The sequence below is a fragment of the Trichomonas vaginalis genome, chromosome III, assembly GCF_026262505.1.
Source record: "Trichomonas vaginalis G3 chromosome III, whole genome shotgun sequence".
NCBI lineage: Eukaryota > Parabasalia > Trichomonadida > Trichomonadidae > Trichomonas > Trichomonas vaginalis.
The window spans coordinates 27,051,534-27,067,253 of NC_067205.1; the positions used below are offsets into that span (position 1 = coordinate 27,051,534).

At 34.1% G+C, this 15,720-nt stretch overlaps 11 protein-coding genes and 2 pseudogenes across 13 annotated transcripts, besides 2 other annotated features; 8 read left to right on the forward strand and 5 right to left on the reverse strand.

The window, feature by feature from the left end:
• Positions 1 to 5,550: part of a mobile genetic element that runs on past the window's edge.
• Positions 176 to 751, forward strand: TVAGG3_0772300 (organellar and viral DNA polymerase type B; the record flags this gene model as incomplete). Its single annotated transcript, XM_051246011.1, has 1 exon — positions 176 to 751. The coding sequence occupies one exon, from the start codon at positions 176 to 178 to the stop codon at positions 749 to 751; it is 576 nt and encodes a 191-aa protein (XP_051092598.1).
• Positions 857 to 1,281, reverse strand: TVAGG3_0772310 (annotated as a pseudogene). The gene has a single exon. A coding segment is annotated over exon 1 (425 nt).
• TVAGG3_0772320 (uncharacterized protein) lies at positions 1,738 to 1,998 on the reverse strand (the record flags this gene model as incomplete). Its single annotated transcript, XM_051246012.1, has 1 exon — positions 1,738 to 1,998. One exon carries the CDS (start codon positions 1,996 to 1,998, stop codon positions 1,738 to 1,740), a length of 261 nt encoding a protein of 86 aa, XP_051092599.1.
• TVAGG3_0772330 (kinase C-related family) lies at positions 4,337 to 4,567 on the forward strand (the record flags this gene model as incomplete). The annotated part of the gene is made up of 1 exon (XM_051246013.1): positions 4,337 to 4,567. One exon carries the CDS (start codon positions 4,337 to 4,339, stop codon positions 4,565 to 4,567), a length of 231 nt encoding a protein of 76 aa, XP_051092600.1.
• On the forward strand, positions 4,617 to 4,853 carry TVAGG3_0772340 (uncharacterized protein; the record flags this gene model as incomplete). Its single annotated transcript, XM_051246014.1, has 1 exon — positions 4,617 to 4,853. The coding sequence occupies one exon, from the start codon at positions 4,617 to 4,619 to the stop codon at positions 4,851 to 4,853; it is 237 nt and encodes a 78-aa protein (XP_051092601.1).
• TVAGG3_0772350 (uncharacterized protein) lies at positions 5,006 to 5,332 on the forward strand (the record flags this gene model as incomplete). Its single annotated transcript, XM_051246015.1, has 1 exon — positions 5,006 to 5,332. The coding sequence occupies one exon, from the start codon at positions 5,006 to 5,008 to the stop codon at positions 5,330 to 5,332; it is 327 nt and encodes a 108-aa protein (XP_051092602.1).
• Positions 5,551 to 5,583: 33 nt separating the features above from the next.
• Positions 5,584 to 15,720: part of a mobile genetic element that runs on past the window's edge.
• Positions 5,883 to 7,489, forward strand: TVAGG3_0772370 (protein of unknown function, DUF4106 family; the record flags this gene model as incomplete). The annotated part of the gene is made up of 1 exon (XM_051246016.1): positions 5,883 to 7,489. A coding segment is annotated over one exon (1,607 nt), but the record flags the coding sequence as incomplete, so codon positions are not given.
• Positions 8,522 to 9,201, forward strand: TVAGG3_0772380 (annotated as a pseudogene). The gene has a single exon. A coding segment is annotated over exon 1 (680 nt).
• Positions 10,534 to 10,923, forward strand: TVAGG3_0772390 (protein of unknown function, DUF4108 family; the record flags this gene model as incomplete). Its single annotated transcript, XM_001319120.1, has 1 exon — positions 10,534 to 10,923. The coding sequence occupies one exon, from the start codon at positions 10,534 to 10,536 to the stop codon at positions 10,921 to 10,923; it is 390 nt and encodes a 129-aa protein (XP_001319155.1).
• Positions 10,940 to 11,383, reverse strand: TVAGG3_0772400 (uncharacterized protein; the record flags this gene model as incomplete). The annotated part of the gene is made up of 1 exon (XM_001319119.1): positions 10,940 to 11,383. The coding sequence occupies one exon, from the start codon at positions 11,381 to 11,383 to the stop codon at positions 10,940 to 10,942; it is 444 nt and encodes a 147-aa protein (XP_001319154.1).
• Positions 11,599 to 12,294, forward strand: TVAGG3_0772410 (protein of unknown function, DUF4106 family; the record flags this gene model as incomplete). The annotated part of the gene is made up of 1 exon (XM_001319118.1): positions 11,599 to 12,294. The coding sequence occupies one exon, from the start codon at positions 11,599 to 11,601 to the stop codon at positions 12,292 to 12,294; it is 696 nt and encodes a 231-aa protein (XP_001319153.1).
• TVAGG3_0772420 (KilA, N-terminal/APSES-type HTH, DNA-binding family) lies at positions 12,792 to 13,655 on the reverse strand (the record flags this gene model as incomplete). The annotated part of the gene is made up of 1 exon (XM_001319117.1): positions 12,792 to 13,655. One exon carries the CDS (start codon positions 13,653 to 13,655, stop codon positions 12,792 to 12,794), a length of 864 nt encoding a protein of 287 aa, XP_001319152.1.
• Positions 14,291 to 15,229, reverse strand: TVAGG3_0772430 (organellar and viral DNA polymerase type B; the record flags this gene model as incomplete). Its single annotated transcript, XM_001319116.1, has 1 exon — positions 14,291 to 15,229. One exon carries the CDS (start codon positions 15,227 to 15,229, stop codon positions 14,291 to 14,293), a length of 939 nt encoding a protein of 312 aa, XP_001319151.1.

Here is a 15,720-nt window from a genome sequence, read left to right on the forward strand (position 1 = left end):
TGAGTCAAAAATAACCATAGTAAATGACAAAGATGCTATAAGATATGCCATCAGAAACTACAACCATATAGTGAAGTTCGAAGGTTTGGATGGTTCAGATAAAACTATTTTCAAGCTAACGAAAAGCATTTGCAGACACTTTAACTTCTGTCCACTTGGTGTTAACATTCTGTCTATGTCGAAGAGAATAATGTGTGAAGTATTCTGTACTGCTGAGGACTTAGGAATGGACATCTTTTATAGCGATACGGACAGTATGCATCTCTACAATGAAGATATCCCTCGTTTAGCTGAAGAGTTTGAGAAACGTTATGGAAGAGTTCTCATTGGTAAAAACCTTGGTCAATTTCATAGCGATTTTGCAGAAATCACACCTGGAAAACAAAGTTTAGCATACAAGTCAATATTTTGTGGAAAGAAGACTTACATAGACTTACTCACTAACGATTTAAATGAAGTTGCATTCCATGCACGTTGCAAAGGTGTCAAACAAGACGTCCTTGCTTTAACAGCTAATGAAATATTTCCTGAAGCTATACAATGCTATTACAATAAAGATAAAGGTTTAATGGTTCCGCAAGGAAAATTTGACAAAGACTCTGAGTTCAGTGTTATGAAACTTTACAAAGCACTTCATGATGGTCAAGAGATTGGATTTGACTTATGTAAGTCTTCTAGTCCTTGCTTTGCTGAAAAGTTTAACTTTTCTATTCAGACTAAGACTTCATTCATAAGAAAGCTTAAGTTCTGAGGTCATGAATGAGAAAAATAATAAGGTCATTTATTTTTGTCAGCAATGAGACCATTCATGATAAAAATAAGCCGCTAGCGGCAAGGGCGAAGCCCATGTGGTCATTTACAATACTGCGATGGTAGAGTTTAAGAGTTGTGCTTCAATGTAGAGACAGTCCTTATGGTCTGGAGGTAAGAACACTGGGCAGTTATGGTCATGAGTGGAGAACATGTCTATCCAAAACTCACGATTGAAGCCAGTTAATTTATAGTATTTAGGGTTAGGAAGTGGTGAAGTTCTTGTATGACCAATGAACTCATTTTCAACTCCCTTACTTAAGTTTGAATATAATATAGCTTGCTTTCTATCCCAAATGCCAGGTGTTACAATCTTTGAAAATTCATTTTTCCTCGGAAGCATTGCATTATAATTGAAAACATTCTTGAAGTCTTCATTGGGTTCAGAGATTTGAAACCTTATACGTAATGGATTTTCTTTCTCTTTAGCTACTTCATTGAATTGTGAATATATAACAAACTGACAGTCATGAGTTCCATCTTCATTTTCATTAAATTCATAATGAAAGTCTATAAGTTGTGGCTGACTACCTTCTTCTTTCAGTTGTGCAAGAAACTCACGTAAAGGCTGTAAAGTTTGTACTTCAATGTTAAACTTTTTCTCGAACATCTCATTAAATGAAATCATACATTGTAGCAATGTTGTATCGTCTTTAAAGTATTTGTATATGTGAATGTTTTGGGCACTTAAAGACTGTTCGTCATTTTCTATCTCGACTTGAAGTATAAGTCAACCTTTCTGAAAGCACGTGTTATATACATAGATGTTATGCCAATGTACTTCTCTTCATTTATGTTCACAATCCAGTCTGTTGGAAACTTAAACGTTACTCTGTTCCCCTTTATTTTGACGTCAGGGTTTTCACTACTGAACGCAACAGTTAAAGGTATTTGTCTATACATTTAATTCGGATAAAAATAAACCATTTACTCTTTCTTTGCTTCAGCTTCTTTAGCTTTTGCTTCAGCTTCTTCTCTAGCTTTCTTCGCCAGCAAACGTGGGTTCTTTTGTCTTCCAGCAGCTAATGCAGCAAGTTGTTTTTCACTAAGTTTTCTCTTTGGTCTCTCTGGCTTTTGTTCTTGTTTTTGTTCCTTCAGTTCGGATAAAATTTGCTCACGAATTTCTTTCTTCAATGCTTCAACATCTATGACCCCTTGGGTCTTGTCCGTAGGGCTTGTCTGAGTCATTTGACTGCAGATAAAAAACTAAATTAAAACTTAACCGGTGTAAAATGAGCTTGTCAAAATCAGAGCGAGAGTCTATTATATTAAATGACGCAAGAGGAATACAACATCCTTTCTATTACGTAAGTCAGAGTAAAGATGGTAAAATATACGTAAGAAAAAGAAAGGTTCCATTAGCGAATGCAGAGAGCGACAACATTTAAGGTGTATGGCAAGGGTGAAGTCCACGAAGTCCATATAAAACCTTCTATTCAAACTGAAAAGTCAATAGAACCAGAAGAAAAGAAGCCAGATGTTCTTTCAATAACGAACCAAGAGCTTATTGCAAAGTTCGTGAATTTCATTGAAAAGCAAACCGAGTCAAAGAACCCTGACCCACCAGTGAAAGAAGTTGAGACAAAAGAGAATCTACAGTTCATTGAAAATGTCAAGAAACAACTTCCACCACGAATGCCAAGAAGAAGAGTGAGAATAATGAAGTAAATAGATATTTTTATCTGAAGTAAATACATGCAGAACGAACAGTTAAACGAATTTACTCCAGCAGAGCATATTCATCAGATTCGCTCATATTTCGATATCATAGACAATGCAGTTCAAATTGGTGACACTAATAGAAAATATTCTGACGCAAAGATTCCATCACAACCTGGAACTGCTAAAGATAACACATGGGTAACATTCAATCTCTCACCTCCTGGTGAAAATATGTTGGACCTTTACAATACATTCATTACGTATAAAATGGAAGGTCAATTTATTGTAGATAAAGAAATTGGTTCAGGTTCCAATAAAACAAACCCACCAGGATTTTGGATTGGTTTCGATGACGCTTTCTATGCAGTTGCTGGATATCAAATCCTTGCAAATGGTCGTATCGTATATTCTCAAGACAACGCAAGAGAAGAAGCATATATAACTTCAAACTCACAAACTACCGAACAAATAAAGAAAGTAGATGTTTTTTCAAAGACTCGACATGAAGATGTATGGAGTCATTCGGGAACATGCAGAACAGGACAAATTGTTAGTGGGCCGATTACAGCAGGAAAATCATTTGATTTTAAGCTTCGTTTAAGAATTCCTGTTAGAAGATTCCTTCCATTAGAAGCTATTCGATTTATTCCAGCTTTTGCAGGAAACATTCAGCTTAAAGTAAAGTTCAGTAGCGACGCCTTACAATGCACATCTATATCTGTAAATGATATCATTGCTTTCAATCCAACTCTTAAAGTTGCATTTGCTTCAGATTCAAATTCACCGACAAATAAATTTGTTCCATGGAATGAACCATTCACTATGATAACGAAGTCAGTAGAAGCTAGTGGAACAGTTACTATTACAACTGTAACCCAGCAACTATTTCGAACAAAGATGGATTTTAATGAATGTTTCATTCATCCAAAGTCATTCTCTTTAGACCCTAACATTTATACAGAACTTGTAGAACATTATACAAACGAGGCTTTATGTTTTCCTGTTAAAGTTATGGATTGGATTCCTATGGATGGTTCATTCTCAAAGAATACAGATAGTTCAAGTGCAACATTTACAGCAGCTTATACGCCTATTAATGTTAAAAGTATTTGGGCACTATTTAGAAAGAAAGACAACTATTATGTTAATTTTGAGAACCCTAAGTTTAAATATCTTCAGCTTTCCATGGGACTTATGGAAATATGCCTGCAGAACCTGAAAAATCATATGGACCTGTATTTTATGAAATGGTTGCGAACGCTTGCAATACAAACAATGATATGATAGGATTTAATGAAGATGTTATGAGGTCATTGGTGGATGATGGTAGTGTGGAACATAAATGGGATAGCTATGACAACACACATTTCTTATGTGGTTTTCCAACAGAAGTGGACTTTTGCTTCCAGCAAGGTCAAACATCTACTGCTCCAATAACATACAAATTGTCTGTTAAAGGACCTATTGAACTAGCAACTGAAAATGTACCAAAGCCACTTATTGGATTTATGAGGGATTGTTGCTTTGCCATTCAGGTGCGTGCTAATGGCATCCCCATAATAAGATTAGATGACTATAACTTAGCTACGGACGACAGTGAGGAATAAAGGATGAACGTTTATTTTAAAGCTTATAAATGAGTTCTTCATCAAGCTCTCGTGAACCTTCACCATCTATGAAACAAACTTTACCAAACGATTATGGAGCACCTATTGAATATTTCTTACGAGCTGCACAATGGCAAAGAGCAGTCTCACCAAGGTTAGGTGTTCCACCAGCTCCTGTCAAAAATAGCATTTGGTCAAGTCCTTATATAAAATATGGTCTCCCACTAGGTTTGCTAGCTACAGCAGGAGCAGTTATGATGTTGAAAAGAAATAAAGCAAATGTTGTAAATAATACTGAAGTAGCTGAAGTTAAACAAACTCCAACACCTTCGCCAAAACCAACGCCTTCACAAACAACACCTTCAATGACTCCTGAACCTATGGAAGTACAAACTCCTGTTCAAAAGTCAACTCCTAAACCGACTCCAACATTTAAACCAGAACCTACTCCTCAAATAAATCGTAAAACTCCTGCGTTTCCTTACTGAAAAAAATAACGTTATTTTTATTTAATATTAAAATTTTTATTTGATTGAAATGACAAATAAAGTCACTGAAGCAATGAAACAAAAGTTTTTGGTAGAATACATTAAATCAGGAACTATTCCAGAAGGTTTTTACATTCATACTATGAAAGATGGTAGAGTTCAGTTTAGAAAGATAAAGCAACCATTAGATAAAGAAGGAATTTTGAGAAAGATTAAACTTCATGAGGACAACATTGCTGAACTTAAGAAGAAGTTAGAAGAGTTGGAGAAAGGAAGAGAGTTATAAAGCAATGAATTCAACAGGGTGAGAAAAGAGGTGAGAAAAGAGGTGAGATCTCACCACTTCACCTAAATTTATTTTTGTGCTATGTTTTCATACGTGTGAGGGTGGTGATATCATTAATTTTTAAGTTTATTTTTTATTTTATTTTTATATAAATGACGAAAACTATTGAGATAACAAACTACAACGGTCATGAGTTCAAGAATTTGTTCTTCGTTCCTCGTGAAAATACATTCTATCAGATACGAGGGAGAAAGGGTAAAGTTAGTTTGAGCGTTTATGAAGGAATGAAGAATGGAAAGTTTATACAAGCATACGATACAAACGGTAAGCGTGTTTCATTAGCTTTGTCAAAACTTACTAACATTTATTTTGACAGTGATTTTGACTCTGACGATTGGAGCGACAGCAGCGATACTGAAGAATATGAACTATTGTGTGAAGCACAGCAATGGGAAGAGTTGCAATACTTTTGTAAGTGAGAACGTTTATTTTTTACAGTAGTGAAGTCGTTTGTGAAAACATTTATTTTTTCATTAGTGAGGTGAAGTGGTTGGCGGCTTTGTAAATCTTTAAGGTTAAGTTAGTGTTGTCGTTTGTGTTGTAAAATATACGTTAACAGTTTCGTAAAGTGTCAAATTCACATATAATGGGTAAGGAGGCGCGCAGTGCCTCAGTACACGAGATATGTATACTAACTGACAAAATCTTTCTAGGATATAGGTTACCTGAGATGGGCGACCAGAGCCTAAAGGCAAAAAGGACATGGGAAATTTACAACATACTAGGTGAACATGAGGCAAAGATGCAACAACTTAAAGCAGAGGGCAAGTTACCAAAAGCGACACCAAAGAAGAAGAGAAGAGTAGAACAAAGTGAAAGTAGTGAAGAAGTAATTTCATCTAGTGAAAGTAGTGGCAATGAAGGAAAAAGAAGAGTTAAAGATTCAGTCAGGAAGAAAGTAAAGCTTGGTCCGAGTGGGTTTTATTATGACACATAAATCCAACTATTCTATATTTTTACCCATATGAAATGTACGCCGCTCAGAATATAACGCCAACAGTTTTGGATGCCATGAACGGAAATGTTTCCGAATGGTATAACGAATGCGACAATGCCATTAGAAGGTCAGAAATAGTTCCTGGAACTTACGAATATACAACTGCTGTTTCTTATGGAAACGTAGGTGAGTTTGGTGAAGGTTCTTCAACAACAGTAGATATTGCATGCGACAGGTTTCACATTATTTCTATTGACAACTCATTCTTATACGTGGAACAAGACATTGAAATAAAACCTTCTGCCAAGTTGTCTGACAAGAAAGGTTGCAATGGAATTTTCTATGTCGGATACCAATATGCTCCAGAAGTTTTCATGGGATATAAGATATATTCTAACTCTGACTTAGTTCAAACAGTAACATGGGCAAACTATGAATGGTTCGCTTTGAGAAACTCAGTACAACCACAAGCTAGAGAACAAACAGACCAGTATGCAAATATTGAGAAAATAAGAAGACTTGACCCTAACGTTCCAGGAGTTTATGTTAACCTTTCTGGTTCAGATGGAAATGCTGCCACTAAAGTAAAACTGAAACTTAGAGTTCCTTTATCATCTTTCCTCATCTTCAGGTTTTTAAGATACTTACCAAACTGGGCAGGAAAAATTTCTATCAAACTTACCCCAAGCAAAAATAACTTAGTCATTGCACCAACACAAGACCCATTCAGCATTACAGACGTAAAGGGAACAAATAAAACATCATTCGCCGAATTTTGCAAAGACAAAGTTGACTTAGACTTTGGTTTCTCAAACTTCAACAATGAAGTAAACTATTATTTCAATGCTGCTGGAGATGCTTGGGACCCAGTTAAGTTTACATGCGAAAAGTTTGAATGCAAGAGAATAGAAAGCAGACTTGCAGTCTATATGTTGGACCCAGATATTTCAAATGCTTTAGCTGCCAAATATATTGCAGTTCCACTTATGTTCCCTATACACCAAATATCTGTCAAAGACTTTGCAGGTGAAGTTGGAAACCAAAGTGCTGACCCAGGTGCAAGAACGGATATTGCTTTAACAACTGCAATGAAACATGCAGATACTATGTTTGTACTGTTCAGACGAACTATAAATGACTATTCTTGTTTCTACAACCCTGGTATTAAATATCATATAAACATAGATGGCAAATATTATCCAAGAGAAGAATATTCTACAGTTGAGGATATGAGGTCATACAACTTGACATTAGATGCTATGAACTTTAACAACAACTTCACAACAACTATTAACCCTGAAATGCAAAGTTCTATTATGCCATATGTGAAAGTATGGACTCATACAGGAGGTCAAAAAACTCAATATACAAATGGAGACCGTTCAAACTTTTGGCTTGGCATTCCATTTGCTGACTCAGAAGACTTTATGGGTGGTATTTCAACTGTTGGTACTGTACAAATACAATATACTGGTGACAGAGACGGTCCAGATGAATTGAGAGCAAAGAAGTTTACAAAACCAATAGCACTTTTCACGGAAGATGCTCTTTTGAAGATTCGTTCGATGAAACCTGCTGGGGCTCCTCAGATTGGCATAACGACAGCTTCCATCGAGCAGATTTGGCAGCAGGTCAGTAAGTTGTTCTTTGACACTTTTCTCACCATCGTAAATAGTTATGACACCTGTTTTGACATAATATTGTATTATAAACTTCCTTTAGTAATATCGGTCAGTTTTGAAGTTATATTTTGTCTGCTTCAAGAACTTTCACCATTTCAGTTATACCAACTTTCTTTGCTTTATGAAAATATTTAGGTTCAGCAAATATTGCTATTCTATAACATTTACCATTGTTTGTATAAAGAACTATTCTGTCAATGTATTTGTATTGTTTGTGAGTATAAACTTTGTTCTGCTTCAATTCAAAGAGATATCCGAATACGTCCATCTTTTTATTCTAAGTAAAATGTCATTTCCGAAAAATAGAAGCGTAAGTGTTTCAAAAGGTTTAATGGCGGTGGCAGATGTGAAGTTAAATTCACCAACTCAAACAAACAGTCAAAGTGTTATTGTCAATGTCAAAGACAGAGATGTTGAAATGGGGAAACCATACGAAGACGAAGATGGTATAACAATAGTTCCTGTAAAAGAACAACCAACATATCCTGAAGTTAACAGAGACTTAAGTTCTGTTGCAGATATTCGAAACGACTACCAACAACTGAAAGACAAACTTCAAACTCAGGAGAAGATTTGTCAAGCTTTAAGTATAATGTTAAACTTGGTCGAACACAACCCTGTAAAAGTGAACTCATATGTCATTGCACCTCATGAAGTTTTGAAAGAACTATTGAAACTTTTGACAGAGGCAGACGATATAAACATCAAAGAAATAGAACCCGACATTAGTTGCTGTGGTGTTGCATATAATGTCATTGACAAAGATATACGTTATGAAGGAGGTGAAACGTTGAACTTAAAATATAGTTTCCCAGACGTTATAAAAATATTTGACGACCACAACATTTCATTAAAATTTATTTGCTAAGTAAATGGCAGAAGACATAATGGTTTATACTATTACGACTAAAAACCCTGAGTCATATAATTCTATAACAACAAACTTACAAAGTCCTCAAGGACGATATTGTAAACTAACCTTAAACACAATGACGACTAAAGCCTGTTTTGCTCTTTTGACACCAGAAGACTTTATTGTTGTGAATGGTAAAAAATACTCCTTTGAAGATACTTATTCAGATATACCACCAACAGGTTTTGTTGACTTATTTAATACTTTAAGGACGGGTGTAACATGTGCTGCAACTAGAGCAGGTTTCATTATGTTTGGATGTCCGACTGAGTTTACTATAAACGATATGAGCTATAATACAAAACTTATATCTGGTTTTTACTACCAACAGTTTCCTATAACAGGAAAGGTGTCATACAAGGAATGTCTATTCCATTGACATTAAGCATACCAATCTTATATATTGTTTCAAACTTAGGTTCAAAGTGTTATTCGAATGTCGACAGAAACTATTATGACCAAAAGATACTTATGCGTATAAACAATACTTTCTCTGCTGGTTTGCCTATTGTTCATTCGAATGCAGAATTTTCAACCTTAGTGAACTCAAACACTTTGGCAAGTATAACGTTGACATTAGTTGACGCAAACTTTGTTCCTGTAAAACTTTTATGTCCTATGTATTTGTCAATGACGGCAGAAAGTTTCGAATTGGAAGATGCAACTGGTGAAAGTATTGTATTACAAGAACAACTTCAACAACAAATAGCTCAAGAACAACAAATGCAACAAATGGAACAACAAAGTCAAGAATAAAAAAATAATATTTTTTTTATTTTTATAAAAATGTACAGAATAGATGTTTCAGATTTTTATGACTTCCAAGCATTCAGAAATATGTGTCCATTTAGAGACTATAACAAAGCAGTCGAGAATTTGAAACGTTTAGTCATTTATGTCGACTCTGCCCCAGAATGTTATGTTATGAAAGAATGGGATGTAGTCTTTAACAAACCTAAAGCGACAATAGTTTCAGAACAAGAATGTAAACAGAAACTTAAGAAAATAAAAGTCGTACAAGTTGGCATGAAGATGTTAGATGCTTGGGATATCTTATTGTCAAAACTTGAAGATTTTTCAGTTCGAGGTATAAAGTTTTATACACCTTCTCCAAACTTCTATTCTATCTTCACTGGATATAAATATGAACAAGTAGAATGGAAAGAAAATATTATAGAAGCTTGGTTAGACCATGTCAAAGAAATTATATGCAATGGAAACGAAAAGGTTTATGAGTATATCTTATGTTGGTTTGCAAACATCTTACAACATCCAAGTGCTAAAAATGAAACTGCTCTCATTATAATTGGAAAACAAGGAACAGGTAAGAACACATTCTTTACAGATATTTTGTGCAAACTATTAGAAGGTTATTCGAACCCGAATATGACAAACTTAGAAAACATTTGTGGTAAATTTAACTCTTCAATTGAGAATATGAAACTTATAGTTTGCAATGAACTTCAAAGTATAGATACAACAAAAATTTTGAACTCAGATGCTTTGAAGAGTCTTATAACAGATAAAGTTGGAGTTGTTGAAAGAAAGTATAAAGACCAAAGAGTTTGTGAGAATGTTGCAAACTTCATTATGGTTTCAAACAATGCTGTTCCGATGAAGTTAGAAAGTTCCGACAGAAGATATGTAGTTGTCAGAACGTCAGATTCTCATATGCAAGATACTGAATATTTTGACGACTTAGCAGAATGTTTGACATCTGACTTTTACAACCACTTGTTCTCATATTTCATGACATTAGATATTTCTAAGTTCAATCCAAGACAAATTCCACATACCGAAGAGAGACAAACATTGTTAGAAGCAAACAAGAGTGTTTATGAACTGTTCATATATGAAACTGACTTTGTGTCATTAGATGAAAAGTCTTTATTTGATGAATATAAACAATATTGTCAAGAATATGGTTATATGGCAGCTTCTAAACGTACATTCTTGGCAAATGTCAAAAGTCTTTTAGATGTTCAGAATGGTGTATATACAAAGAAAAATTTTTCTGAGTAAATTTTAAAAAAAAATATTTTTTATTCTGAAGAAAAGATGGCAAAATTCATCTCAGTAAACAAGTATATGTCAGGACTTAAAGAAGAACTAGAACCATTCACATATTTGAATGTTTACTTCTACCATTTTGAAAAGTCTTCATTCAGCAAAGTTTGGAACATCGAACCAGTTAAGTTTGCTATTGTGACTAAAAATGGTGCGAAATTTGAAGACTTAGACATAGAAGGTTTGTTAACAGTCAAAGAAAGTTTTGACAGAAGGTTTTCAAACCTTAAAGAAGGCAAAGCATACAAACTTGTTATACCTTATGAACCAAAGAAGACAGACGACTATGAATATTATGAGTCTAAAGTTGTAGAAGTTCAAGGTAAATTGGGTAAAAAGATTTTAGAGTCTAAGCCGGTGTTTGCTCCTAAAGAGGAAGAGAACATTGACATTGACCCAGAAATGTTCTAAAAATAAAATTTTATTTTTACATGTCAAATTTCTTCTTCGGTGGAATTGGCTCTGGTTCTTTCTTCTCTTCTTCTACTTTCTTTTCTCTCTTCTTCTTTTCTGGTGGAGTTATGTCAAACTTCTCAGAACCATATTTATGTAAAAGTTCTTTGTCCTTTAATAGCTCATCTATTCTGTTTTCTATTTCATCTTCAAGAACAGCGCATGTGTCTTCTTTGCATTCTAAGAACTTTTGTTGGACTTCATCTTTCCAATCGGCGTCATCTCTGTCAACAAGTCTGTCATTGACAAATTTTAAAACTGCTCTGCTTAATGTTTTATGGTTCTTGTCATATTCCCAGAAACAGAACTTTAGAACAAATTCACCTTTCTTGTTTACACTATGTAAGATTTTATGGTCTACAGATGTTTTGCTGTCAAAAATTTTGTCTCGAATATAGATAGCGAAATCGCTAGACATTTTCTAAAAGATAAAAATTTTAATTTTTCTAAAAATATGTTAGAAAAAAAGTTTGCTGACATTGACAAAAATTTGAGAATGTTTTAAACAAGAACAAGAGGAAGTTGGAAAATGCTCAGATAAAACCCATACATGACAAGTTCTTATTTGCTCAGAATGGTATAACAGGTCTAATTGCACCACCTGGGTCGGGTAAGACTTTCACTTATCTTAAAATGGCTGCACAACAACAAGAACTAGATGAGAAGAACCCATTCTATGAGTTAGTTGTCATTTGTAGTACTTCGGGTCAATTTGACCAAACCGTCAATTCGTTCAAAGATATTATAAAGAAGTCTAAGTTAGTATGTATAAAGGATACTGAGTTGTTAGATTGGATAAAGAAGTACCAAAGAAGAGTTTTGAAATATAATGCTATAAATGAGTATATAAATTCTAAGTTTAAAGACCCAAATGAGGAAATGCAGAGAATATTAGAGAAGAAACACTTCAGAAACAAACAGAAAGAGATAGAATACATTTCGAAGAAATTGCAATCGTACGATTGGAAAACATACCCTCACAGATGTCTTCTTATCTTAGATGATTTCGCCTCTCATCCTTTGTTAAAGAATAGAGAACAAGACATGTGTCGAATTCTTAAGAAGCTCAGACACTTTAACATCTCAGTTGTCATTTGTGTACAGACAGCAAAGAGTTTAAGTAAGGATGTTAAAAGAATACTTACTGACATAATACTTTTCCCCGGATTGTCCGAAGACGATTTCATAGAACTTATGAAAGAGTCCATGGCAGGTAAGTTTGACAGATATGAATTATGGGAGAAGTACAAAGTCATACAAGACCCTCATACTTCTTTCAGAATTCATATCTATGCGAACAAAGTTCAAATTGTAAAAAGTCAAGCTTGAAAAATGTAAGTGTTTAGTCTTAGTAAGTCTGTTGTGGTGCTGGGGCTGTCGGTTCTTCTGGTTGGGATATGGGCTCGGTTGGTGGTACGTCGGACATTGTTCTGAAACAGTACAAGTATTGTTCTGAAACAGTACAAGTATTGTTCTGAAACATTACAAGTATTGTTCTGAATCAGTACAAGTATTGTTCTGAAACAGAAAATTTTTCTCACAAATTGAGAGCTTTTACGGGAAATTTGTTCTGAAAAAGTTCAAGTCTTGTTCTGAAAAAGTACAAGTATTGTTCTGAATCAGTACAAGTATTGTTCTGAAACAGTACAAGTATTGTTCTGAATCAGTACAAGTATTGTTCTGAAACAGTACAAGTATTGTTCTGAAACAGTACAAGACTAGTTCTGAAACAGTACAATGGACAACATCGAGCCATTAGATGAGGCAATTTACCTAATTGAGCTACCTGAGCCATCTGAAGTCAAGCGTAAAAATAAAGAGTGCATTTACTCTACTTGTTTGAAGTTGTCAAAATACTCTGTTATTTTTTCCTTTAACAATGGCAAATCTTCTTTGAAGGTAAGAATTGTACAACCTTTAATATCATAGTGTGTTTGAGGTAACGTATCTTGAACTATTTGTTTCACATCTTCATTTGGGGTCATTGAAATCGGTAAGTTTTCGCGATAGAACCAATTTCTGTCAGATTTGTAAATCTTAGCAAGGTCGTAAAAGCTTTTGTTGTTTCTTCTGACTAAATGCAACATAACCATGTCACTGTCTTCTTCTTTCTCCAACTCTTCAGTATAAATCATATACTTATAGTTCTTTTCCTTTCCTTTTGGTACCGAACGTGGTATTCTTTTCTGTATGCTTTTGTCTTTTGCTTCAATGACTTCATCTTTTGCTTGAAGTTTCTTTTCCATCTCTTCACGTTCTTGTCTATGAATTTCGTCAAGAAGTTTGTAAACATGCCATGCATAACGAGGCGAAGCCCACATTGCAACAGCATTTACAAGAAGTCTATGTACATAATATCCTCTCAAACCATTTGGCAATTTTTCACGATTTTCATAGAGTTTTGGCGAGTAAGATTTTTTACCTACTCGCTTTGCTTCGTCAATGGTTTCAGAAAAAAGTATGTCTCGCTGTGCTTCGCTTAAGAGTTCAATGGTGCTTTGGTTCCTAAACCAGTCTTTAGGAAGCTTAGTGTCTGGAGCAAAACATGCAGTCAAAATACTTTGCATTTGGTACATATCGTCTTTGACCGAACGAATGAGACGCAATTGTTTGTTAAACTGTATGTACTCGTATTCTTCATTTATAGCTTCATGGACTATAACTGTTGTTGTGTTCTCTGTTGTTGACATATCTGTCTTTATATTCCGGATAAAAAAATATTTTATAAAAAACTAACTTTATTTTTTCTATCTTAAGGAAATTCATGATTTTTGTGCTGAATTCAATAAAAATAATGTTTATGTTAGCATGTTAGATCTAACCCGATTTCTAACCACTTTTCTAACATGGTCTAAAACACACAAAACTCATGAATTCTCGTGAATTTCCTTAAGATAGAAAAAATATATTTTATGTTAGCATGTTAGATCTAACCCGATTTCTAACCACTTTTCTACCCCAGTTATTTTATAAGCGTTTCACATGGTAAACGTTATTTTTTAAATTTTGTGAAAACTCAACGGTTTGACACATGCCCTAAAAATTATTTTACTCAGAATTTTTGTTGCTGAATTCGGCAAAAATATATTTTAGGGTAGATGGTTAGATCTAACCCGTTTTCTCACCTAATTTTTCACCCCAGTTATTTTATAAGCGTTTCACATAGTAAACGTTATTTTTTAAATTTTGTGAAAACTCAACGGTTTGACACATGCCCTAAAAATTATTTTACTCAGAATTTTTGTTGCTGAATTCGGCAAAAATATATTTTAGGGTAGATGGTTAGATCTAACCCGTTTTCTACCCTTTTTTCTACCATAAAGTTTTATAAGCGTTTTACATGGTAAACATTGTGAATTCGTGAAATTCTAAACAATTTCGTAGCTTCTATTTCTTCTGTCAGTATGTCAAAAGTTTTCACAATATTGAATGTATCTTTATACTTCTTCTTGACATCAGATAATAGGAAATCGTCAGCAGTTGGATAGTTTTTGTTCAGAAATTCTAACATGTCCATTTTATTTTCTGCTGGTTTCTCTATCTCTTTCTTTAAGTCAGCATAGTCGTTTCGCATCCTTTCTATCTCTTTTACTGAATAGTTATATTTCCTAATTGCTGCTTTACATTTTGAACATTGTGGGTTCATTTTTGCGTTATACATTGAAATAAAACCAGCTAGAACAACTAAGGCGTCAATGGTTTTCTTTAACTCCGAATATGTAGGTCTGATTTGTTCGTTCCATACCTTATTTCTTTTATCTTTATCTCTTATCTGCCATACACATTCAGCAACTAATGAAACAAAGTTGTCGTAGGTCTTAAATTCTTCAGATTTATATATGTCAGAAACATTCTTATATACCATATCGCAGTCTTTGTCCATGACTTTATGGTTGCAATGAAATCCAAGGAACTCATAGTTAACTTTACGTATGAACTTCTTTATTTCTACTGAGTCAGTTGTTTTTACTTCTATTTCATCGAATTCAGGAATAGTGAGCTTTTGTTGTTGGATTTCAGGCAATTTAGGTAGATGTTCCACCAGGTCCTGCATGTCATAAAGATACTGTTCATTTGTTTCATCTTTCGCACTACAGTCTAAATTACTTGTTAAAAGTTCCTGCTTTATTCTTTGTATTTCTGTCTCAAAAGTATATGAAGAAGGAATGAAGCTTTTCATCTCAACTAACATAGATGTTGGATTCATAACTAAAGAGTTTGGTGAAGTTGTTGTTTGAATTGTTGTTGTGCCGATTGTTGACATTTCTGTTCTTTTATACAAAATAAAAAAATAAATAAAAATAAAACTAACTTTATTTTTTCTATCTTAAGGAAATTCATGAAAATTCATGAGGGTAGAAATCGGGTTAGATATCGGGTTAGATCTAACCATCTACCCTAAACATTATTTTTGCTGAATTCAGCAACAAAATGAACGAGGTCAGGATTTCTTGTCAAAATTTTCTGAGTAGAAGCAATTCTAACCACTTTGGTGTCATTGTCTATCTTTCTAACTGTTTCAAACTCAACCTTTAACATTACTGTTCTTACATACAAAATAAAAAAATATTTGATAAAAAACTAACGTTATTTTTCTATCATTAAGAGATTCCGTATGAAAATTCAAGAGGGTGAAAAAACAGGTGAAAAAAGCGGTGAAATCTCACCTCTTCACCTAAATTATATTTTTTGGTCCGGGAACAACTTTCTCAGTAAACCTTAACGTTTAACTTCACTTTTTTATGTTTTTGTGTG